This window comes from Thalia democratica, chromosome 1, assembly GCF_965202585.1.
Source record: "Thalia democratica chromosome 1, ktThaDemo2.hap1.1, whole genome shotgun sequence".
NCBI classification, from domain to species: domain Eukaryota; kingdom Metazoa; phylum Chordata; class Thaliacea; order Salpida; family Salpidae; genus Thalia; species Thalia democratica.
The window spans coordinates 61,014,949-61,041,652 of NC_139165.1; the positions used below are offsets into that span (position 1 = coordinate 61,014,949).

Here is a 26,704-nt window from a genome sequence, read left to right on the forward strand (position 1 = left end):
AAACTATTTTATTCAACAACACTTTTCATCAAATTAAGCACCTTAAGAACATAATACGGCGGTACAAAAAGAAAACATACTAAACCAATGATATTTTATTAGTTCTCAAATTTAAGCTTTTTCAGAATCCCTTAAATTTAAAACAAATATTTTGGTTGGTAGTCAATAGATTGTAACACTTCGTGTACTAAATATATCTAGTTAAAAATACAAATTTTTCATTACAAACAGTATTGCTCCATTTTTGTTTTTTAAGAAAATTTAGTAGAAAAATATCATTTAGTTATAAAAATAATAGCAAGTTCAATTGTTATGAAACGCAAATATAACATTCTAAAAAATGCGTCAACATTATCGTAATAGATAATAAACTTCCTAAAGTAGCTATGAAGGGGTAAATAAACTTTAAAAATTAGTTAGAACGAGTCATGACTGTCATCGTTTTTATTCAAAAATGAGCTTAGACTTTTTGAGCTAATAAAGTTGTCTAAGCATAAAGCAAATTTAATGGTACTCTAAAAAACCTTTAATTTTTAGGGACTTAATTTAATTGTGTTTTTAAATTGATATGATTGTTTAATTTTATTTGGTTGCAGCAACAAAAATTTCACAGAAAATGAAAACGAATATACTATTATTATGAAAACGTAATTATAAAATATAAGTTTGTTTCAATTTAAAAAATTTTTGTCATTGATTGTTTAGCTTGAACCGTTTTTTGCATTTGTATTACTATGCATATTAATATTGATTTAAAAATTCGGTTAATAAAAACTATTTTGACTAAAATGATTTTTAACTGCAAAATACACTTTTTATTTCTAAGCATAATTCAGCTAAAAGACTAACTAGACTTTTAACTCAAAAATTCGAGAAATATTTTTAGTTATTATACATAAACCATCATAGTTAATACAACTACAGAACAGATAAAACAAAAATGTATAGGTAATTAAAATAATGTGTTATAACGGTATAAACACAACAATAAAAACATCGTAATCCAAATGATATGCTTTTTAAGTAAACTGAACCGTTTAAAAACAGAAACATAGTTTGTATCAAATAAAAGATTTATAGCATCTAGAATTTGTTTTAAAAATGTTAAGTTAATTAAGCGATGAGCATATTTTTTTGTACAAAAAAAAAAAAATTGACTTTTAAATTAAATTGATAACTGTAATACCTACTAATAACGATATTATAATTTACAGAGATACTTTTTATTTAGAACAAAACTTTTAAAAAAACATAGTCAAAAAATATAATAAATTCTTAGTTCTTCTTTTAGAACTCAGATTAACAAAGTATTTTTTATGTTCAGATTACATGCACTCAGTTGTTAAGTTTTTAAACCGTCATGTTTATAAAAATATCATTTATTTATTATACTTAATAAAAAAAGAATCTTAAGTTGGTTAAAAGTACAATGAGGAATAAAAAAAAAAGTTTAACATGTTTTAGATGACTTCACTACCTTTGATAAACTCACGTGAAAACTTCTCTCCTCTTTTGACAATGTCATATGAAATTTTTTTTTAACAATGCTCTTTTTTAACATGGTGGTGTGTTGGAGAAAGGAGATGGGAATGCCGGGTTGTGATGAGCAGTTGAGTTAGGATTAAGGTATTTAAGCAACCAATCAGATGCTGATTTTCTATTGTGCGAATTAAAAATTTGCCCAGGGTCAGATAAAGTCTTTGTTATACGAGGTAGATTTTCAATTATTTTATCCAAATCTTTGCATATCTGCACAAATGTTAAATTTTTGGCATCGTTTTTGTAAACAATTTTTTGTTTTAAAAATAAAACAGTTGTGCTTTAAAAATACTTTGGTTTAATTAACACAACAAAGTATAAAAAAAAGAAAAAATAAAAATTTCACACAAATTTCTTTATAAATTTGTTTTCTTATATTAGGAGTTAATAAATCTAAAAAAAAACTTTAAAGAAGTTTAAAAGTTTATATAGTATATATTATTTAATCATCCAATTAAAAAACAAAGGTATACATAATCATACTAACTTGTGGAAATAGCGGCCTCTCATCACTGTTAGTATGAATACAACTGATTAGTAGATTTTTTAATAACTTGGGTGTATCTTTTCTAATAAGACGCAAGTCAGGTTTAAGCTTACCCATTCCAACTTGAAATAATATCTGTATAAAATGACACACTCTTTTTTAATTTTCTTTAGCTTCAAAAGTATTAATAAAAGTTAAGGAAACTTGTAACTTTTTCTAACTTTCATCGCGTTTTAAATTTCTATTTAGTGTAACTTTTGTTCAAAACTTAATCAAGTACTAGTAGAAATCTAATTTATTAACTATATGAGGCTTATAACTAACGAGATCTCGGTTACGCATGTTTTCATAAGGAAGTCTGCCTGTTGTCATTTCAAACAGTACGATTCCGTAGGCGTAAGTGTCAGACTGAAAGCAGTAAGGATTGCCGTTCCGCATTCGTATAACCTGGTTTGATTTCAGATAATTAAAGTTTACCAAGTTTAGTTTTAATATTGTTAAAGTTTAAAAATAGTAAGTTCATGTAAATTATATTTTTAAAACCATAAGGATGGCCATAAGATTTTAGGAATTTAGTTCAAGGTTTTCTTAATTCCATCAAGGATTAAAAAATTGCAACATTAGAAATATTTTAAACCTTAAAAAAAATTTCCTGAGAAGCCTTGCTAATTTAGTAATGCTTTTTTTATTTAAAAGACTTTTTTGTGAAACTTTAGGTTTTAGACAAAATTTAAGATTAAAAATATGTTTGTGTTGAAAATTTTTCAAAAACGGACTACATTTCCAAAGGTAATTGATTTCTAATTTTTTAGAAAAACTGACTCTTAATTCATACTTTAAGATTACATACAAGATCCAATATAAAATGCTAAGACCACCTTAATAGTTTTAAAAACTGAAAACAATTACTACTCAAAACTTGTTTTATTCTAATTGTCAACTGTATAACTTCTTTTATCAAGTCCTTGTCATAAGGTTGTTTCAAAGCTTAGACATTGGTCTCAATACATAGTTGAAACGTAAAGCTTTTATAAAAGTTTTTTATTTCTTTTTTTAAATTGACCTCATTAAATGCTTTTTATAAAATGAAGTCCCTAATTTCATTTTTTTTAGCATGCTAAGAACTTAAATTAAAATACTAACTTTATTTTTTTATACAATATCTAAAAAAGTTGTATGGAACAATTATCTCTTTTCAATCTAAGTTGTTTTATATATTTATGCCTGTCAGAAAAATAAAATCTTTTTGTACGCAAAGCAAAATATTAAGTTTTATAAAAAAAATCAAAATATACTTTATTTTATTTTTATTTACATAATATTTTATCTAGATTTTAAAATAATTCTTATAAGTAATAACTAACAGGATATAGTGCTTCAAAGAAATATTAAGTTCCATTGTATTTATATTTACCTACCGCAAAATATTTGTTGTTAGAAAAGTGTTAATTTGTCAGTAGTGTATGGATATGTTTTTTTTTAGGTTCTAACGTCGTAATTAATATATTAGTTCGCAATAAATTTTCAAGGATTTTTCAATGTCAAATAGTTTTAAACTTTAGAAATTTCATGATTTTTCTGAAATTATTAAAGATTATCACTTTTGCCACCCTGAATAACCTTAAAATTAATATATTTAAAAATTATAGCTAATATTCTATTCCCATTAATATGTACAGAGAAAAATGTTACAACCTCTGGTGACATCCACAAAATACTTCCCGTAGGTTGTTGAACCTTGTTTTGGCCACTAAAACGGCATTTTACTGTTGCAAGTCCAAAGTCACCAATTTTTACTGTCAAGTCCTCCAATAAGAATATGTCTGTTTTTTATACTAATATTCCTGTACTAGCTTTTAAGATTTTTCGCTCGTATAATATACATAAAGGCTTTATTTTATTCTTCGTTGTATTAATAAACGGTTTTATTATAATTAAACTCCGACAATTTGAACCATGAGGTAAATCAAATCGGAAAAGAAGGTTAAACAAATAAATAGGAGGTATTATATATAGGTATAAGTATACAAAATAAGAAACATACAAAAATCTGAAAACATTTTGGCTAAAATTTAATATCTTAACTTAAAAAATAATAATACTTGGGGTATAATTTAACTTTGGAAGTATTTTGAAAAATAATTACTATTGCTGTTATGATAGTAACTATAAAATATAAAATGTTAATTGTCAATTAGGCTTATAAAAACAGAACTTTAAAATACTAAACTTATAAAGAAACAAAGTAAAGAAGCATTAATCTAAAACTGTGTTTTGAATTTTAGTTGTAAGTTCTCAGAAATTAGCAATTTAAAGTTTGTATATGAAAAAAAATAAAATAGATGCTTAAGCTTAATAAAAGTTTTTCTTAATATATTGAAAAAAAAAACAGAAAGTTATAACTCAGCTTTTTTTTTTACGTAATTATCTTACGGTCTGAATTAGTACATTTTATTATCAACTGGGAATCTTTTAGCTGTCCCTCGTGCTAAAGTGACCCGTTCCCCTTTTAGTTGTAGTTTGTCGTTATTTTATTTTTTATGTAATTGGCTAATTGCCTTATTTAAGAAGGATTTTATATTCCAATTTTTAAGCTCGTGCAAAAGTGACACCCACCCAAAAGGGGAACTGGTCACTTTGCACGAGCTTAAAAATTTAAATATACATTCCTTCGTCAATAAGGACTTTTGCACGCGGGTACATTTTTGCACGAAGACACTTTCGCAAAAGTTTTTTTTTTTTTGCTCTGACTATTGCCCTCGTGAAAACGGTAACTTCGATCGGTTAATTTGTATTATTATTTTATTTTAGTTTTTCATAATTATTTTTTATTTTCCTGTTTTTTTTGATTAATAATTTTTAATAGGTATATATATATATATTTATTACCGTTAACCCTAACCCTTGGTCAGTAACTTTATTTTTGTTAATATATTAGTTTTAATTATTAATTTTATTCAATTTTTTTTTCTATCACTGTTACCACTAACCCTTACCTCGGTAACTTTTTTTTGTTTTTTATCAAACAATCTTTTAATAAATGTTTATTTTTTATATAATATTTTTACTCTCGTGCAAAAATGACCCTTCGTGTAAAAGTGACGCTTATGCAAAATTGTCCACTCGCGCAAAAGTGACCCTACGTGCAAAAGTGGCCCGTTTCCCTTTTAGTTAAAGTTTGTCGTTGTTTTAATTTTATACGTATTTGCTCAATTGATTTATTGAACAAGGACTTTATATTCCAAGTTTTAAGCTGAAATATTTTTTTACATAAAAAGAGTTTCTAGAGGTACAACTAACACTAATTGACCAATAAAAAAATAAGTTTATGTTTGGAGATATCTAAAGCTAACAAGAGGTACGAATCATTCGCAATCTGTCCACTTTTCAAAAAACTTTGCGTCAAAACTTAAACTATCATAGATCAATTAGTGGAAAGCAGGGACGTAGCTAGCTCAAAAAAGTTACGAATCTGCAAAAATTAAAACATCTGAAATAACACGTCATAGCGGGAACACAGCAATTTAAACTACCTCTAATGTTATTGAATTTAATCTGAAAATATGCAATTATGTTAATACATCAAAAACGGAATGTTGAAGTTTGAGTGATAACTGTATACAGGCAATTTATTTTGCTCTATGACTCTTTATGTCATGCCACTTGGGTAAACCCAGAAAATATTCATAAAAAATAAGTATAAAAAAATTACAATTTAACTCAAAAATATTTATATTGTTTCAAAATCAAACATCTAACGTAGTCAAATGTAACAACAAGTTATGCAAATTTTTGTAACAAAAAATTATATGATTTTGATTTTTGAAGCTACAGCTTCCATTAGAATCAATTTTGCAATGCAGCTTTTTGACAAATCAAAGCTTTAACGCGCTAAATGTTACAATTTGGATGTATATAATTCGTTTAATTTTTACGACTAAAAATGCTAAAGAGTACATATATGTCAAATTATATCTCAGGAGTGCATAACTAAGTATAAATGAATACTAAAAGCTAAGAAAGCAGAGTCTTTTCAAGTTGAAATAAAAGCAAGTTTTCGTCCCTGGTGGAAAGTGTTATATGTACCTCAAGAAACTCATTTTATAGTAAATATATGATTTCAGCTTAAAACTTTGAATATAAATACCGTCTTCAATAAAGCAATTTGCCAAAAACTTATACAATTGAAAACAATGACTAAAAAATTCCCATTTGGTAACATAATGTACTATTTAGACCGTAAGATAATTACATCAAAAAGCTGGGTTTACTTTCTGATTTTTAATTTTCAATGCACTAAGGAAAAACCTTTATTAACAGGATTGCCAAAAGATTTTTTAATTTGAATCTTTTCGAGGTTTTTGAAAGTAAACGTGTTTTTGTAATTTTTTGGTATAGAACTTAATTTCAAGTAAAATAGTATAAAAACATTGAAAATATATTCTAATGCTACTTTAAATGTGTTTTTAATTTAATAAAATTCTAAATGATATATAAAAAAATATTGTACAAGATATATTATTGTATTATTGTATCTAATTAAAATTTCATAACTTTACATGTAAAAATTGTTTAAAATTTCAGGTTTTAAATTTTTTCTTTCATAATTCCAGTTTTTTCCCTAAACTGTCTAATTCCAGGTTTTTTTGCAACCCTGTTTTAAGTATAAGCTCTACTTTTTTACAACTGTCCTTCATGTGACTTCGGTTTATTATTATTATTTTTTAAAATAACTATAATACAAATATAATACATCGAACAATTTTTTAAACAGGTAATCCTACCTTATTCCTATTTAAAGGAAGTTTTATAAATTTTAGTTTTTATAAAGCCTACCTGAGAATTGACATTTTATATCTATAAGTAACCATTAAAACAGCAAGAGTAATCATTTTGAGTATACTTTTAAAATACTTTTTAATTTATAATTTAAGCACTAGTTTTAAATTAATTTTCAAAACAAGGTTTTAAGCCATAATATTTTTAACTTTTTATATATCATTTTATTAATTAATTTTGAATTATAATGTCTTCCATTTATTTATTTAAAAATGTTTCATATTTATTTAACAACTGAAGATCTTATATAGATAATTATATAAGTGAAACATTTGTATTGTTTTTGTTAATCTGCAAAAAAAGAGTATACAATGCAACCAAAATAAAAAAAGTCACTAAATTAAAAAACACCGATTCGAAATTCAATGTCAATACAGCAACAGTACAGATGTTTAGTTGTCGTAATTTAAATATCGATATTTGCTGTAATTCGAGTTGTTGAACTTAAGTTTGTCAGATTTGAACTTTTAGAATCTAAAATTGAAATTTCGTGCAACTTTAATAAAAGTTTATCTTTGATAAAAGTTTATTAAAGAATTTAATTGAGAATTTTTTTTTTTTGATTTACACTAGTAACTAGAATACAGTACTTAAACTTATTTGAGTTAGTTGCAAGTCTTAAAATAATAATTTTACACACTACTCTTTTTTTAATATACTTTTGTTAAACATTTTTTGTGCATAAGATATATTTCAGAATAATCAACAGATGTTATAAATAAATAAGCTAAAATTATTTTATTTATAAATCAAATAAGTTTATCACCTTAATTTAATACTTAAATACACTTAATTTAATATTTATTTTAACAATTTACGTATGTTATTCAGTAAAAAGTTAATTATATTTAAGTAAAGTAAGCATAATGAACTAACTGTTTGATTTGAGGTCTCTGTGAATTATGCTTTTCGCATGAAGGTATCTGAAAAAAAAGTCAGTTCAGTGGACATGAATTTAATAACTTGCTAAAAGTATGTTTCAATAGATCAACTTCTAATCAATTTGAAGCAGTTTGTAAGATATAACTTAGACCAATGTTTTCTTTTCATTTAAAATATTTATTAAGCTATTTTTAAAAGTGATACTACTTACTACTTTTAATAAATTATATCAATATTAAAGGGAGATTTTTTTTAAATTTATTGTAATTTATTTATTATATTGTTTAAAATAATAAAAATATCTCAAAAAAAGTTTTATTTTAAGTGTATAAAATGAAAAAAAAAATATAATAAAGAAGAAAACTTCAGTGAAGAAGGAATTAAAGGCTTTATAAGAAATTGCCATAACTTGCTGCTATTCCAATCTAAATACTTGTTCTTACTTTATAAAAAATGTTATAGACTTGTTACAATCTAAGGTTGCTTACAGGTGAGAGGGGGAATAGATATAGATAAAATGGTTATACTATCTGCGCTCCTGAAAAAAGACATCTTAGATTATTTATAAAATGGGAATGAAATATATTGGCTATTCACACAAACTACAGAAAACTAGACTTAACTATAAAGGATTAAAAAAAATAATTGAACACAAATGAACAATGAGATGATTGGTATGCATCTTATAACTTAAGACTAACGTATCGTCTACATTTAATTACTTAAACATTTCGACTTAAAATGTACTTAAAATTTCTACACCTTATACGCACCGACTAACTCTGCCGACTGCTCGAAATTGAACAAAAATGCTGTTTTGTAAGCAACACAAAAATTATAACTCCTTGTTTTAAAACACTTTTATTTAACTTTACATCAATTTCAATAATTACCTTCAGAGCGTTGTTATTTGTTCTACTTTTTAAGCTTATTTGAGTACTTAAAGTTTATAAGATATAAAGCTACCGCGGCACAACCTTAATTTTTTCAAAAGTGTTATTGAAAAACTTGGGATGATTAATTTTTAACTTTGTTTTATATAGGTTAATAAGAAGGGTGCTACTGCAAAACTTTTATAGTAAGTGGTTCCAATTTGTTATTTATATCTGATTTCAATGTTGTACACTTAAGAAAATTATTTTTTATTCTGTTGAAAGTATTTATAATATTTTGCAACATTTAAAAGCTCAAATTTTAAGTATTTCCATTTACTATCAGACTGATAGTAATTGATTAGCTACTTTCCTTTTTCTTTTGAGTATTTATTCGTTTAATAGTAACTGTAAATCAACTTATTGAGTAAATACTCATAAATAATAAATTAAGTTTAAGAAAACAAGTTTTAACAGTTAATAAAAGAAATCACAATTAAGTAAAATGTTTATACTATGACAGGTTAGTGTAGTATTCAAACATGAGCATTCAGGTACAAAAAAAAAGGAAAAGAAAAAAAGAAACAATTTAGGGTCTGCAATGTGAGTATCTGAAACTTACCAAAAATATTATAAAAACTTACTCAATTCCTTGTGCTGTTTGTTTAGAAATTTTCACCAACTGTACCATCTCAAAAGTTCTCTCTTGTACATGGAGATTTTTGTACAAAGAAGAGCCATCACACCATTGTGTTACAATACATAACTGATCCTTCATAGTGTATCCCATAAATAATAGAACATTTACGTGTCTGGTTTTCCTGAGAATTAAGAGAAAAATCAAAATAAATAAATATATTTACATCAAAAATAACACAAGGTTTTTGAGATACAATTATTTCATTATTCTATAATACAGGCATACCAGTCCATTGACAGGCATACCAGTCACTACATTGAAATAAAACCATACAAATGAATTTATTCTTTCATTATTTCTCCTCCAGTAGTTGATATCTCTTTATTTGTTTTCTTAAAACCAAAACATATAATAAACCATACAAAGTTTAAAAAAAAAGTTTTTAAGCACTTTTACATCATTTTGACAGATAAAATGACTTTTGAACTTGTCTATTTTATACTTTTGCCAAACAGTTGTATCATAAAAGTATTTAAAACATAAGATATACTGGCACCTACATTTTGTTTTGGAGATCCTATTTGTTTCATATCTTCTTTACAGAACGAAGTATATCTAGTTAAAAACCAACTCTGATTTTATACATGTTTCAGACTTAATGCTTATTCATCAATAGACTTTTAGAAAACTTGCTTGCTAATTTTATTGATTTTATTTTTATTAAATATTGAGCACATTAAACTAAACTAAAAAAAAAAACATATTATACATACATATATATACTTTAGTATACAAAACAAACGTATTCCTTGTACAGCTATTTTAGCGGACTACACGCTTTCTTCAGAAAAATTTATTCAATAAAAAGAATTTACAAGTAGAAGTACAAAATTATACAAAACTAGATATTACGTAACATTAGCAGGGTTGCCACAGATCAAGCTGAGAAAAATATCTGACCTTTCCTGACTTTTCAAATTCAAAATCTTAATTTAAACTTACGCTAAATTATACAATCAATTGAAACTATATAAAGCTTTCAATATCTTATTTCTATACAGTTTAAAACAACAGTTTTTTTGCTGAATTCAATTATCTAACTTCCATTACATCACTTGAAACATCTGTGTATGATTGATGTATTTGCAATAAACAGCTTTATCAGGAAATTATTTGTATTTTCTAACTTAGAAACAAAAAACACTTTGATTCTAAAACTCTGCAAGATAAACTTTTGTGTATCAGTAAGTTTCGTTATGGAAGTTTCATTGCCACAGATCATCAATACTATAAAGCATACAAAAACTGTTTGTTTAAGTAGGGTGGTTGTTCAGTATATTAATAGAAAACGTTTGCAGCTTATAAGGGATATTTTATCAATTTTTATTAGATGAAGTCATTGGAAATTAAGTAATTTTGTAAATTTCTAAGAAAAATGTTGTAATTTTAGTCAGACTTTAAAATAATTTTAATTAATTTTTACTATTTGAAGGCTTTAGAAAATAATAAATGTTGTAAATTTGAACTAACAAAATCTGACGTTTTAAATTTTTTTTTCAAATTTCCTGACTTTTTGACGTATCAAAAACACCTAATTATTTCTGACTTTTGTAATTTTTTTAGTTTTTTCTGACCTTATGGCAGCCCTGCATTAGTATAAGCACATTTTTAACAACATTCTAAATACATTTCTTAAATAAATCGCTTACGGTTATAAAAATAACACTCTGCAACTTGTTCCATTTATTTAAAGACCCTAATTTTAAGAAGTTTAAAATTTCTATCTATTTTGCGTTACATATCGTTTCATAAAGTTTATTGGCAAAACTTTATAAAAGTTTTCAAAAATACATATTATGACGTATTAAATAAATTTGGTAAGTCCATTTAAATATACTTTTTCACAAGTAAATATATTTTGTTTTGTTTTGTCAGTCTTATTCTTATCTATATACGACATAAAAATGACTATTTTTGTAAACTAATATAAGATTTTGTTAATCAAGCTTTATTTTTCTTGATAAGAGGCCTTAAAGGTTGAAAAAGCCCAAAGTAAATTGTCATTTAAATTCAAAAAAATTGTTGAATTATTTTAAACAAAAAGTATTTATCTCTGCAGCAAAAGTGGCATAGAGACCTTTGACAATAGTCAATCAAAAAAAAAACGACTACTTTCCAAACTTTACATTTTGTAAAAAATTTGATTTAGTTAACCTAATTTTATTTTAAATATTTATTTTTAAATATTTCAAAACTTTATCTAATCGTTTTTTAATAAAAATCCTGGCAAAGATCCTAGAAAAATATGTTAGTTAAAAAAAGAAAAAGTATTGTTACAACTTGTTTATTTTTTGTTTATAAATATTTACTTAGTTATATAACAAAAAAGTTTTTTTCTTATGTTTCATATATGCTTTTGCATATGACAGGGTTGCTTTTTTTTTTGAAAATTTCTTCCAGGTTTTTAAAAGTACTACACGTTTTGGGTCTACTTTTAGTTTTAAAGCTAAGTTTAAGATTAAAATTGCGTTAAGTAGTATAACAACATTGAATAGATACTGTAAAACTACTTTAATTGTGTTTTTTTGTAAAAAAAAAATTATGATGATGACAATTTTTGTTCTATATGGTAGAATTTTCGTGTCGTATTAAAACTTTACTACTTTAGATGTAAAAATTGTTTAAAACTCCATGTTTTTCCAGGTTTTTTAAGTGATTTTTGCTCAAAATTCCAGGTTCTTTAGTGATTTTGTTCAAAATTCAAGGTTTTTTTCAAAATTTCTCAAATTCCAGGTTTTTCCAGGATTCCAGGTTTTTTGGCAACCCTGATATGATCCCCAGAAAAACTTCTGTTTACTAGAAACTTTTATAGAATTTTATAACTTTGCAAATTCTATAGATATTGTGACGTAGTAATAATGTTGAAAGATTTAGTGCAAAGCTGAGATTGAGTGCTGTCGAGCACTATTGACCAAAACTTTATAAGAAACTACATACATATATATTTACTTAAATAATGTACATGATTGTTTCAAATAAATCTTAAACTTAAAAACAGTTAGTGAAAAATAAAATGCAATAGTGAACTTTGATTTTTTGTAAAGCTGGATATACCACATCTATAAGTGAGTTAAATAAATAGCTCTTTCGTATTAAATTATTGTTTGGATTATATTTAAGTATTAAAAAAAAGTGGGGTATGTAAATATTACAAAACTTATAATTATAAAAATTACTTACCGTAAAACAGCTACTTCATTTTTAAACTCAGATAATTGCAAAGTAGTCGGATCTTTTACATTAAGAACTTTTACAGCAACTATACCATGCCATTCGCATCTAAATTATTTATATTTTCATATAAACTTAATAAAGTTAAAATTATTTATATATTAATTTCTAAACTAAGGATACAAAAACTAGATCAGCGTATAAAATACAAACTTCAAATATTTAAGTTTGCCGATGAAATAATTTTAAAATTATTATTAATAATAGCCTGCTTGCAGCCGAAATAATTCATACATGGCGCAGTAATATAATTTGTATACATAAAAAGTCCTTTTGAGTATGCTTTTTGTTAAAACTTTTGTAAAGTTTCTTACTAATGAGAGAGCATCCAAATAACTAACTCTAAAACTCGGGCTTGTTAATGTCTTTGTAACGTAGTCTTAAGCACCAACTCTTTAGCTACATCTTTAAGATGTTCTTGTCACTCATCCTCAGAAAGTGACCAGGCCAGCAAAGTCTTCGCTGGCTTAGATATGGTAGTGTACATAGTGGTGAAATTAGTTCATCTTAGCGTTTCTTCCTTGCTAATCGTATATTCACATTTAATTGTGAGTTAACAACAAAGGCATCGTTGGTGGAAGGTTTTTTACAACAGACGCAACACAGCCAAATTCGTGCGGATAAACATTTAGATTTTTGAGTTATCATAAAATCTCGCAGAACGTCAAGCAGAAGTTCATGATGTCTTACCAATGTGACAAATAATTTTCCTTTAATGTATTATATGCAATACTTAATCCAAGATACACAAAGATTTCCACATTTTCAATGCGTTTGTAATAAATGTTTATTGCTCGTGAAACGTGTGTTCCTTGGCTTAGGGCATTAATTTTTAAGTTTAATAATTAAAAATATGTGCATTCAGATAAAACGTGATAAATTAGTGTTTGCTTTGATTGTTAACTACGATTGCAGCATCATCAGCTTCCGTATGGTGAATTTTACAGCTTTTGCTTCGATTTTAGACGTGCGTCGTTAAATAGGCGTCCGTATAGTATTGCAAGCAGTTTAAGGTCCATAATTGTGAGCAGAAAGCATAATTTAACAGCATGGAAAAGAAAATTACAAAAGAAGTGTAAACAAAAAATAAAACTTTAGTTTTTTTAAGCTCTAAATAAAAAGTCATCTGTAAAAATAATAATATAATACAATGAGCTATATAACTATAAATGCTTTCTAGCTCATTGAAAGCACTGGAAAATCTTTATCAAAAGGAGATCGACAAAGTATCAAATCCTACAACATAGAATTAGACTTAAAATTAATTAAAATTAATGTTAACATAGCTAAATAAAAAAAATTAAATTAAGCAAGAGTCTTAATTAAAATCTTATTATAAGGTTTGATCATACCAATTCAATCATCAGACCACAAGCTTTAGTAGACTGAGACCGGTATCGTCTTGTCTTGTGGTCTGATGATCGAATTGGTATGATTAATCCTTATGTTAACTTGAGCTTGTCTCAGGCATATTATGGTCCATGCTTTGGCTCTGTAGACTTTCGCCAATGTTTTTATTGATTAAAATCAATAAAAAATTGTCTATAATTCTATGCTAAGTTCTATTAATCGGAAATGATCATCGTCTGTTTCTTTTACCGTTCTGTTTCTTTCACCGATGTGAGTTACTCTGTGGTTATCCATCGACTATTTATCTTAAAATTCATTTGGCCAGCGGGCCACAGTTTGCCGACTTATGATATAGACGTATGAGGTTTACAGTAGTTTCTTGGTGCATAAACTAAGAGTAGTGATACGTTTTTACTATCGGATCGAAATTCCACGGACTGTAGAAGTGCATTCTTGATACATTATATTCCCTACGTTCACCAGACTTAACATGATAAAAAAGGTAAACTCCTTTTCCTTTACGGAGTACTGACCAGCAAGACATGCCTCTCGAAAAGCTTCAATAACAACTTTTATATCTGGGTTTCTAAAAGTTAGCGATATCGTCTTCTCAAGGGCGATTTTGACTATCGGGGCAATTATTTTTTAAAACTCTGCCAAGTGGGTAAAAATTAAAAAGAGTTTGAGAAGCCCAGTTTAAGAGGAACAACTTTGTTGCTAATGATGGCACATTTTTTTTGCATCACTAGTGTGCAGAGTTGCCAAAGGTTTTTTAAAAAAGTTTTCAATATTTTTTGAATTTCATCCAGGTTTTTGAAGATAGAAGTTTTTTAGGCAGTTTTTAGTTTAAAATTAAGTATAAGGTAAAGAATTATCTTAAATGGTATAAAGTTAGTAAAAAGATACTTTAACCCTAACTTAAACGTGTCTTATAGAAAATTTAAATTCACTTTAGAAAGACAAGTTTTTTGTTTATTTTAAATTTTTATACAATTTAAATTTCATAATTTTACATTTAAAAATGTTTAAAATTGCAGGTTTTTTACAAAATTTCTCAAACTCGAGGTTTTTTTATTTTATTTTGCAAATATTTTCAAATTCTAGGTTTCAAATTTTTTTGGTAACCCTGTAGTGTGGTAAATTAACTCAGAGTTCATACCAGTGGTCGCAGTACGCAAGTTTTAACTCTCAGTTTATGAATGGGTCTCTTTTTATGTTTCTATTTTCCAGGTGACGAATTTTAAGTTTACTTTTTGCTAATACAACTAATTCCCATTTATTTAATGAGGAAAGAAAACTGCTACGGAACAATACTTTATTGGCTGACGGCTGCTCAGCTTAAGGAAAGCGGTGGTTATAGTGAGGAATACGAAAATTCATCCTACCGAGATACTTCAAAGTGTTAGCCGAATTTATAGCACTACTAATGGCAACAATTTGACTGCTTCATATACATACAGTACTTTTGGTAACACTGTTAGAGTCAGAGTAACGGTTAAAAATAGGATGTAAAAACTAAAAATAAATAGACTCACTCAAGCGCACCAGCACAAAATAACTGTAGGTATATGACGCAGTGCTACAAATTCGGTTAACTCTTTGAAGTCTCCCTTCCTACAGACCCCTGACGTCCATCCTTATGTCAAAGATGATTATAATTGGTAACTGACCCTTTTCATGATGTGTTCTCAACAAAAAACCTACGAAGTGAAGCGACCTCTCCAAAACAGACAATCAGGATATAAAAATGTTGAAATTCAGTTAATACCAACTCAGCAGAATCCCATTCTACACAATGAAAAAAAAAGGCTGACTCAGTAGAGGCTTGTCATCGATGCAAGTGCAGCCGGAATGACTTTTAGTACAGTAAAAGACCACATACGCAACTTTAAGATTAGCTTCTAAATAAGACTTTTGCATCTTAATTGAAAAGATTATATCTATTATATATTGACTACATAATGTTAAAGATCTTTACCCAAGTAATAAAAAATTGATAATCTTTATGTAAATTTTTGTCTTATTCTCCTCGGGGTTTACTCCTGAACCCTTAGCTTCTCCTAAAGCAGTAGGCTTTGTAAAAGATTTTACAGAGCTTAGTGCCAGTTTCAAACCCGGGAAAAATTATAAGAGGGGGTATAGTATATACCATACTTTAAAAAAAAGATGATAAATACATACTTTTATCTGTTCAGTTGAAATATGATTAAAAGTTAATTAATTGATATTTAAAGACATTTGTAAAAACACTAATTAAAAATCTATATCATACACTGTAGCCTATTAAAATACAAACATCATTTCTAATTAAGGAAAAAAAAAACAATACCTATAAACAACTCCATAGGCACCACTACCGATTTTTTCACCCCACTTAATTTCTTCTCGTTGAATTTCCCAATCGTCATTAGAATCTCGTCGTGACTGCACGTTCTAATGATAAAGGTTCTCAGTAATTACTCAAACAAGTTTTAAAAAAGCTTTGAAATAATGACTGGATTATTTTTCTAACGAAACAAGTCTATATACCAACCACTTCAAAAATAATTTTTTAATGTCAGATACATCATAAAAAATTTAAAAGAATTGTCTATAAATAAAAAAATTATTTAATAATTTCAGAAATTCATAATCTAAAATAAAATTAAATAACTGTTTTTTGTAGACTTATAAGTTACTGATTAGTTTTTCCTGCACAGTACATTTTTTATTGCTACTCCACAAAATGTTTGGCAGGTATGTATAAAAAGTTATAAGCATAATAGTTATGCTTTATGCAATACCAAGAAGTACCGACAAAATAAATTAATTATAAACTTTTTTCTTAGGTTTTCGAGAGAATAAAAAAAATATTATTTGGTCAAATTCATATGTAGCTTATGTTTGACAGATCGGATCCAACCCTGGTTTATACTGCCAATTTAAAAAATAGACTTAAGAACAAAAAAAAAAAGTTAGCTTAATTAAAATCATTACGTCATAAATAGGTGAGGTAAAAGTATTTCTTGCTGTATAACGGTTAACACTTAAATAATAGATTAAGCTAAACCAGTTTTTTGCTGTTAAAACTAGGATATACTTTAGCAGTTTTGAATTAGTTTTAAAGATACTGTTAATCTTGAACAAAAAACAAATAGTTTTGTAATTTCTAACAAAAAAGTTCAAGTTGTATTTAAATATTATTCTTAAAATTTTTTTAATGAACTGTGTTTTTAGAACTTCAGATTGTTTGAATTTTTGTATACGTACGTATATAGTGTTACTTTATTCTTGATGTGTTGTAATACTTTTAACAATAAATTTAGTAGCCTAATTTATTTTGTACATAAATCATAGAACAACACTGTTATATGTTTAACTTTTGGTATATGATTCTGGCCTGGCTATTCTAGTACAATCATAACTATGATCTACCGGACCTAGCTGAATCATAATTTCAAAAAAATTCGCTTCCTGTCAGATCCAATTAATTGAAAAGAGCATTAGTCAGTTTTTTTTTTGTATAAACGAAACGTCTATAAATTAAAATTTATTCACACTAATTATAACAAAAAGTACCCAGAAAAGAACTAACTTCAAGCACAAACAAATCAACGGCTTGAAACTTTTTACTAACTTTATTGACCTTAGTGCAAAAGTTTACAAAAAATTATAATTCTCTATTGTTTGCTAAGTAAAATGATGTAATATAAATATCCAAGGGTAACTTCTTGCACCTTATTGGCATATGTTTTCCTAAGTTTGGTTCATTTAATGCACATTCGATTGCTTGATAACTAGTTTATTGTTTGTTACTTATTTGTTTTTCTTCCTTCTTTTCATTACACATTAAAACTTGTTTTAAACTGTAATAAAAAATTGTTATTCCTAAATCTATTAAACTTTACTGACTGTTTTCAAAATTCTATACCAAAGATGATTGAACAGAAACCTAATGACCAGAAACCACTTATCTAACATTATTTTATTTATAGCTTAAGGATAAAAATTGTTATCAGACAAATAACTACATTATATAAGGAGTATAATTTACAGAACAATTTTATAACATTCTTCCCAACTTTTAAATAAAACAGTAAACTTTATAAAACTTATACCATTTTTAATTTAATTTTAACATTGTAAGTCTAGTTTATCTTTAAATAACCAACTATTTTTAATCCTGTATCCCTTTTACTTTTTTAAAATATATTATTTTGATCACCGTCAAAAAAAAAAAAACATTTGATAAGGACAAAGTAAAAAAAAAGAAAAGTTATCTAAACAAGAACTTGATAAAAAAATATACACGTTAATACCAATATTATATGTCATATGTTATCAATATAATCAATAGGGAATTAAATCCTAAAGATATACACAAGCAGAGCTCATTGAAAATCAAAAACAATTTTTTTGTACGCATGTCATTTTCACATGTCAATATCTCAAAAACTTTCATGAATTATAGTTTAATACTAAACATGAACCTGTTAGTTTTATTTTTTTTTTTTTTTAATTTGTAATTTAACTATTTAATATAATTTTTTAGTTTGATTTAACTACAAGATTTCGTGTCTAACAATCTTATCTTATATATGACTTAAACGTTTTTTCAGATTTATTTGTACTGAAGAGCTTTTTCAGCTAAAATTTGTCTACAAAATAAATTTTATAGTACATACATTTCAATACTTAATTGGTGAAAATACTTTTTCCTCATCTCTCTATGAAGTACTAAATTATCATGAATTTTTTCGGACCTATAACTTTGTTTTATAATTGGCATATTATTGAAAAATTATAATTATGTGAAAATTATAGTTGGATAATATTATATACCATAAAAGCTTTCAAAGTTGGCATTAGTTTTAGTAACCTACCTCAAAAAGTAAAAATATAGTACATTGTAGTTAAAAGCTTACCTCATAAGCTATGACTAATAAAATACATAACTTATGATAAACTTACACTTGTCACAGTTGAGGTCGGTCGTAGTTTGACATGAGGAGAGGGTATATTTATAGTCTCTATGACAACATTGGGTGCTTCCGAGTCTGTGAATGAAATACCTGTTTGATATATACGCCTTTTAAAATCATTAAAAGAATAGTCAATGAAACATTAATATTTAGTTATAACAAATATGGGAAACAATTTTGTTCAGAAAAATGTAGATGAAAACTTAAAAAAGCTATTATTATATTTTTTATGTCTTTAAAAGTGTATAACTTTAATTAGTTCCAATAAATGTATCAATTTTCGATTTGTAACATTTAATCGTAATATTCTCCGAATTTATTCATAAATAAAAGTGTTTTAAGTTTAAACTTGTTTTAGGTTGAAAAAAAAAGTACTTATAAATTAAATAGTAGAAGATTGTGACAAACAATTAATATTATAGAAAAAATGCATAAGTTGGAATTAAAACAAATAGTATATAAGAGTACATTTAAAGCAATAGCTGAAAAAAAAAAGATGGAACAAAGAATTGTAATAAAGAAAAAGTTTCATAGGTAACTACTGTCTTAAAAAAGCGCATTTTATTTAAGGCGGAAAGAAAGAACAGTATGTTTAGTTTAGGTAAATAAACATCTTTCAAGATCATTAGTAAGAAAGAAAAAACTATTCTCAGTTTTATATATAAAACAGTGAGCTCTTTAAAATATTTCAGCTTGTTAGACTCTGCTTGAAAGTAAGAGAATTTTGTTATTGAATTTCGAAGTATCTAAAAATTGTTTGCAACACGAATGTGTTTGGTTATCTTATCGTTTATATTTATTTGTGTACGTTTTTTATTGCGTTGAGAATATGAAAAGATACTAAAGATATCTAAAATGAGTATATAGGTTTAAAAGGTCTTTCTTAAAAACTCGTTGGTTACAACATAAAAATAGTAATATTTAAAAAAACCCAATCAATTGCTTTATCTAAATTCGCTATTCAAACTAAGTTTAACTAAACAATTTTAAAACTTTCTTAAGACAGCAGCAGTTAATTTTACTATATGCAATTGAGAAAGAGTGTTGATTGCCGAAACTTACAAAAAGAAACCATTAAATATAAGAAATGAAGTAACATCTGTATGTCCACATTCAAGATCTAACTATTTTTGATTACATTCAGCTACTTTTGTGCTTTTTCGCGTGTTCTTATTTTATATAGATTTTTAATTAATTTTATTAGATCTTTATTTTACCTTTTTTAAATTTGGTTTCCTTTCAATTTTAAATGTGTTTTTATTTAACGTAAGCTAATTATATATTGTAATGATTAATGTTTTTCTAGTTGTATTGTCTTAAATTATTGTTCTTCAGCATCTTAAATTGTCAATTGTAAGTTCTGAAGATCTTTTACAGGTAAAACATTGTTATCATAGTGGCAATTTAGTTAAATAACCTTAATTATATAAGGTCTTTTTTTATGTTTTAGATAGATCACTACATTTAAAAAAACTAAAAAACATGTTTTTTCAATAAAGCTGTTTTAAAATCATATCACTAAAACTACATAAGTTGATTTAAGACATACAATTTAAACCTTTAGTTTAATTTTTTGACATAGATTAGGGATTGTAAACGTACGGCTTGCAGTCCGGATCTGACTAGATTTTCAGTTCGCATAAGTTCTTTTAAAATTTTTATTTCGATATGATTGGTGACTTAAAAATTATAATAAATATTAATTTTAAAAGCATCTATTTTTGTGACTTAACTTTAAAACTATTTAAAATACGGTATTATTTTATATAAATTACATAGTTTATAAAGTATGCAGAATAATTAAAATAATACCATTTAAAATGACGGTAGGGAGACAAAGTTAAAACTTTACTATTTTCTAAACTAAAAATACATAAATATTTTTTTAAATAATAAATTTAGTAATTCCTAAAAAGACAATTCTTATTCTACTAAGTAATAAACTTTTTATAAAGTTTTAAATTTTATAACTGTAATTAGAAAACAAATATGCTCATAGGGATTATAAATACTTTAAAAAATGTCTAAAAATTTATAAATTGAGCAAAATATACTGAAAAAACAAAAATTAGACATAAGGTCTAAAATTACAACACTATAATCTAATTTACCTATAAATAAGGGACCATCTAATTCTCAATCACATTTTGTTGAATTAATCAGGAAATAATTAAAAATTATTCAAAGCAAACCAATTATGATTCACAAACAAGCTACTGCAACTAGGGGCTAAAATTACAATCAAAATTGACAAAATTAAAGTTTCAATTAAAACATGATCATTTTGTAACTAATCATTGCTCATAATCATGAATATTTTGAAACAAATTAATTGAAATTACACTTGTAAACTACCAATCTTACAGCCAAAAACCAGCAAATGGCAGATAACCTTGGTTAAACTTTCTCATACTAAGAGGTAGTTGTAACGAAATGGACCCTTTTCTACTTCCATGGTTTCGCATCCGAGAGAGGGTAGCATGACTTCCCGCTCTTGCAACCATCTCAAAATCTCCATTAAAATGGTCACCGTGAAAATCAAAAAAAAATGAAGAGAGATGCTGGTTTTGAATGGCGGTATTTAAAATTTGATCAGGTGATGCAAATTTGTGATTGACCGACGTAAAACTTGAGTAAAGGTCTAATAATTTGGTTGAAACTTGTTTAAGTGGTTTCTTGATCGTTAAAGTTTTAAAGCTTTTCAGAACTGATAGTAATTAAGATTAAAATAAAATTTTCAAAATTTAACTTTTACAAACTCCTTAAATTACTCTGTCTTAGAACATTTAAAATATATGTACATTAGCAGAACTTGGGGTTTCACAGCCACTATAAAACATTATTATGCAAGTTTTTCAAAGTATAACATTGAACTTGTTATTGTAAGAAGTTTAAAGTAAAGTAGTAAAAATATAAAAAATTGCTGAATACAATGTCTAAAAAATAAAAAATAGTGGCAAAGCTACTTCATATTTAAAATACTAAACAAATAAAAAATACTACCGAAAAAAAAACAAATTCTATAATAAAATTTTTACGTTATACTTTAAAAAATATTTAATTCAGTAAAACTTAATAATTTTGTAACAAGAAGTACTACTAAAAAACTCACCAGCACTGTAAGGTGGTTCTGGGCTCTGTAAAATATTATGACTTATTAAAATTCACATAACATCTTCACGCTAAGTTATAAAACCCAAGATCAAAAGAAAAATGTTTAAAACAAAAAGAAAGTTTTAAGAAAATAAAACAAATTTGAAATTTACTTACTTCTTCGGCCTGTTGATCGTGTATTGACTGCCCAACAGGTGATGCAACGGAATCTATATGAAGTGAAGGTTGACTGGTCGCTCTTTTTCTAGGATACAACACAGTTAATTTGTTAGGTTCCCCCTAGTGAATGTAAGTTATAGTAGTTAATTTTAATATAAAACATTAGTAAAAGTCAAAGGTAGTGAAATCTACCAATATTCCAAGCTGGTTAAGTTAGTAATTTCTAATCTAATCTTTTAAGTGCTCTTCACAGAATTATAAACAAAAACTAAACATTTTTGAGATGTAAAAAATATAGAAAAAGATTAAAAGATATGAGCTCTTAAAAAAATAGAAAGTTAAATTAAAGTTAATCAAGAAAGTATGAAAAAAATCTACCTATACTTATAATTTTTAAAAGCAGATAAGTAAAAAAATACACGTTAAACCTTTTGTAAAATAAATTCAAATTGGCTTTTTTTCCTTTATAATATGTATTATAGAAAGTTATAAAAAATAAAATTATTGTAACGTGATGAAAACTAATACTAACAACTACAAATTAAGATTAGCTTGCCCATTTTAAAATCTTAATCCTACAAAATCCTCCAAGTGTTTTAGTTCTAACTAATAATGTGTGTGCAAGTGCGCAATTTTAACAACTAATATAAATCGAAAAGAACTAATTAAAACTTTCATTGAGAAAAGTGATCATTGAGAATAGTGACAAAGTTAATAAGAACAGCGTGAGAGGCCAATATAAAAAACTTTAAATGAAAAAAAGTTAATTTAATTGACCACAAGAGTATTACAAAAAAAAAACCTTAAGAAAAATTTAAACTTACAAAAGTTTACTGGTTTTAGTTTTAGAGGTTGTTTTAAACTAATATTTAACTAAACTAGACCATTAGGCAAAGTAAAAGTATAACTTTACTTGTAAAATATATAATTTAATTATTATTTTAGTTGTAACAAACAGAAAATTATTAAACTTATTTTTATATTTTAAAACTATTTTTACATGTATTAACATAATAAAAACTTAAACACAAAGTATAGAATAAACTAATAAGTTTTTACTTAATTTCCTATGCACAACATCAGAAAACTTTTTAAAACAAAAACTAACATTCGGCCACTCTTGATGACTACTTTGATGAGCTACTTCATCTGGTGAGTTCTTAGCCATTCCTATTATATTCTTTTTTCTAATGTAATATTTATAATGTTTATTCAAAACTTGAATATAAACATGTTTATAATTTACCTTCTTTAATACAACATTTAACCTGTAATTAGACTTATATTTTAATCTAAGCAGTTATAAATTATAAGCATAAACTTAAAGTGTAAAAGATAAAGTGTTAAACACGATAAGTCCCTTACAGATAAAGTTGAGTAAGGAGTACAACATATTTTTGGTCATGTTGTCAAACTTGCATGGACTGGTAGGATTTAGATGTGTTTTGTTTTTATTAATACGAATTAATAAAAAAGCATTAATTTAAACTTTTTAATGTTCAAATACCTTAAAAAAACTCATATTTTTTGCTTTTTTGACTTACTTAGTAATAAAGCTACTTATAATGGTCTTAATTTTACAGCTTATGTCTTAAATGTAAGCTTATATTATTAAGCACGTAATTACAGACATTTCAAATACTTTTTTATGCATTATGAAAACATAACCACAAAAAAAAATTACCATTAATGTGGTACTTTTTGCAAATTTGAAAGTAAAGCTGGGTAATTGATATAAAATTTTATTTTTATTGTAAGATGTAATTTTAGCTCTATTTACGTACTTTTAGAATGTATAATGTAGATCAGGATTTCCCAAACTTTTTTCAAAAGGCCCCCTTTTTAGAAACTGAAAAAGCTATGGCCCCCTCCAACAAGGTTACTCAAAAAACTACCATTACCTAAGACCTTTTTTTTTAAGCTTCATCAACTCTAGAATATCTAGTGTAAGTTTCAAAACTACCATGGAAAACACCTTAGACCTTTTCTTTTTTTGCTGTTCATTATCACATCCAGAATATCTAGTGTAAGTTTCGAATTATGACCTCATTGCCCCTAAGCTTTTGTCAAGGCTCACTTTAGGAAACCCTGATGCACGTATTATAATAAAATATTTAATTCAAAAAACATTAAAGTTATAAATGTAAAAAATCACCTGAGTATTTATTATTCAAATCTGTATTAAAAAATAATACAATATCAAAAAATAATAACTTTTGCTTGACAAGATTGTACTGTACTGTACTAATCACTTACAACACTGCACTGTTTTAATAAATTCTAACATCACTGCAAAATTTAAAAAAATAGTATTGTAAAATAACTGACGCATGAAAAAGGTTAAAGGAAAATAAATTTGAAACAAATAAGGAAATATAAATTATAAAAACTGTCAAAAAATATACTTTACCGGTCTTTGAAACGGGTAAGTGTCAGAAATGCACGAGCGACACTTTTGAATTCTATATTAATCTAAAAAGTCTAGTTTTATAATAAATAAGCAAACAGTTTTCTAATTTATTGGAAAACAAAGTTTCAAAGATTTTTTTTTAATATTTAAGTTCTTAACTAGAATATTTAAAGCTCGTGCAAAATTTATTCCGTGTAAATGTGACCCGTTCCACTTTGAAACATAGCTCTTCTACTAATGATACTGTTTAAGTATGATTTTTCAGTAAACAAGTAGTAAATCTTGCATAAGTTAATTTATCACCATCATTCAACACTAAGAATAGAACCTAGTTACAAATTTATAAGATCATACTTCGACGGATGCTTCCACTTTAGATTGCTTCCAACGTCAACTACCATGAAATGGTGTATCTGGTAAGTTCCAACCTTAATTTTCACCTTAATAGATAGCAATTCAACAATTAGCAATGCCAAATGACCTTTCAGTGATTAATTGTAGTATAACAACAAAGTCTTCATTTATATTTAAGAAGAAGCCTCTACAACCAATAATGTATGTTTGCTGGTAGTGAACACAGAGAGTACTCATCGTCTTTTGCCACAAAAGCACACAAACTTAGAACTTTTTTAGTGGGTTTTAAAAAGTACTTAAATAGCTCTGGATCAAAAAACGTCAGATGTGTGTGATTCTTTATTGTAAATTAACTCAGTTCGGACAATAACATCTTTATGATTAAGATGAAATTTTATAATAGGATGCAGCTCTTCTACGCTCACTACAAGTTAAAGCTCTCTCTCTAAATAATATAATGCCATCTTAACAAAAAAGTTAACTACAGTCAACTCAAATATGTTTCGTACTACAATTCTACAATGAGTATATGGATAAAAACTTATATGTCAGAAATAAGGTTTAGTCTTGTAAATAACATCTAATAAACAGTAAAATCAATAAAAAAACTGTTAGGAGTTTAAATCTAAAATGTATAGTAATTAAAAGCTTCGAGGTTGAGTTTAAAACTTTTAAACAAGCTAAAATCTGATGTAAACAAATGCAAATAAACAGCAAAGTTATTAAGTCAACTGTAATGTATAAACTGTGTATTTCTGAACATGCTTTCATAATTCTGACTTATCATTAATGTGCATAAACTTGAGTAAAAATAAATTTAATTAGTTTACTTTTAAACTGAAGGGCTAAATTTGCTTTTTAAATTTAAAATAGTACTATACTACAATTAAAAATTACATGCTTTGTTTGTTTATGACGTCATTATAAATAAAAAAGTTTAAATTTCTGTAAAAGTATGCCTAATAAGAGCATTAAAAAAACAAATTTTGACTCTTATACCGAGTTGCCAAATATATTTTGTAAATATATTACAGGTTTAGAAAAAAAAGTTTTTTGGTCCATTTATAAAATTAGACCTAAGGTAAAAAAAAAATTGGCTCAAGTAGTATAACTACGTTGAAAAGCTACTTTAAATTAGTTTTTCAATGAAAAAAAATTCAAATGATGCAAAAATGTTATTATTTTTATGGTATACTTTTCGTATCTAATCAAAAATTTGTTACTCTTCATTGTAAGTATTATCTGCTTGTTCCGAGATGAAAAAAGAAAAGAGTTTTTTTTTACTTTAGCTTAGAAGTGGGCAACGTTTTTAAATCAACGGGCCGGACCCGGAAAAATTTAGTCTTTTGCGGGCCGGAGCGTTTCGAATTAGCGATTTACCGGATCCAGCCGAATAATGACTTTTTAGAACCGAATCCGACTGGATGCTAATTTTAAGTTGAGATCCGGATCCGGTCGGATTCTAATTTAAATAAAAGTTTCGGATCCGGCCGAAGTCTAATTTTATGGATACAGTTAATCAGTTTTTTAAACCTTTCAAAGTCACAAAACTTTCTCATATCTGACTACTTAAGATGTAGATTGAGACATGTCAGATGTTTAAATAATGTCTAGAAATAGAATTGACATAGGTACGTATGTAAAATATCGTACTTAAAAAAGCACTTTGTTTTGGGTAATTTGACAAAAAGATATTCCGACTTTGTTACAACAACACAAAATATTAAGACAAAATGGTGTATTTATAAGTACACATTAACTTATAAAGAAGTTTTTTATCATGTTTTAAAGTCAAATTCTTACAGG

General features: G+C 26.2%; 1 protein-coding gene across 2 annotated transcripts in view; it reads right to left on the reverse strand.

Moving 5' to 3' along the window:
* Positions 1-1,118: 1,118 nt before the first annotated feature.
* LOC145849266 (RAF proto-oncogene serine/threonine-protein kinase-like) overlaps positions 1,119-26,704 on the reverse strand; it is a 38,425-nt gene continuing 12,839 nt past the window's right edge. Inside the window, exons 8-19 of one of the 2 annotated variants that reach the window (XM_082954415.1) lie at positions 23,243-23,321; positions 22,132-22,254; positions 21,974-21,998; positions 18,851-18,936; positions 16,230-16,333; positions 12,500-12,598; positions 9,264-9,440; positions 7,742-7,788; positions 3,722-3,849; positions 2,351-2,473; positions 2,027-2,161; positions 1,119-1,749 (exon numbers count right to left, since the gene is read on the reverse strand). In XM_082954415.1, the coding sequence (XP_082810541.1) occupies positions 1,555-1,749; positions 2,027-2,161; positions 2,351-2,473; positions 3,722-3,849; positions 7,742-7,788; positions 9,264-9,440; positions 12,500-12,598; positions 16,230-16,333; positions 18,851-18,936; positions 21,974-21,998; positions 22,132-22,254; positions 23,243-23,321 (1,321 nt within the window). In that variant the 3' untranslated portion in view covers positions 1,119-1,554. Of the gene's footprint in view, positions 1,750-2,026; positions 2,162-2,350; positions 2,474-3,721; positions 3,850-7,741; positions 7,789-9,263; positions 9,441-12,499; positions 12,599-16,229; positions 16,334-18,850; positions 18,952-21,973; positions 21,999-22,131; positions 22,255-23,242; positions 23,322-26,704 lie in introns of both variants that reach the window. The other variant, XM_082954414.1, reaches the window with a different exon arrangement.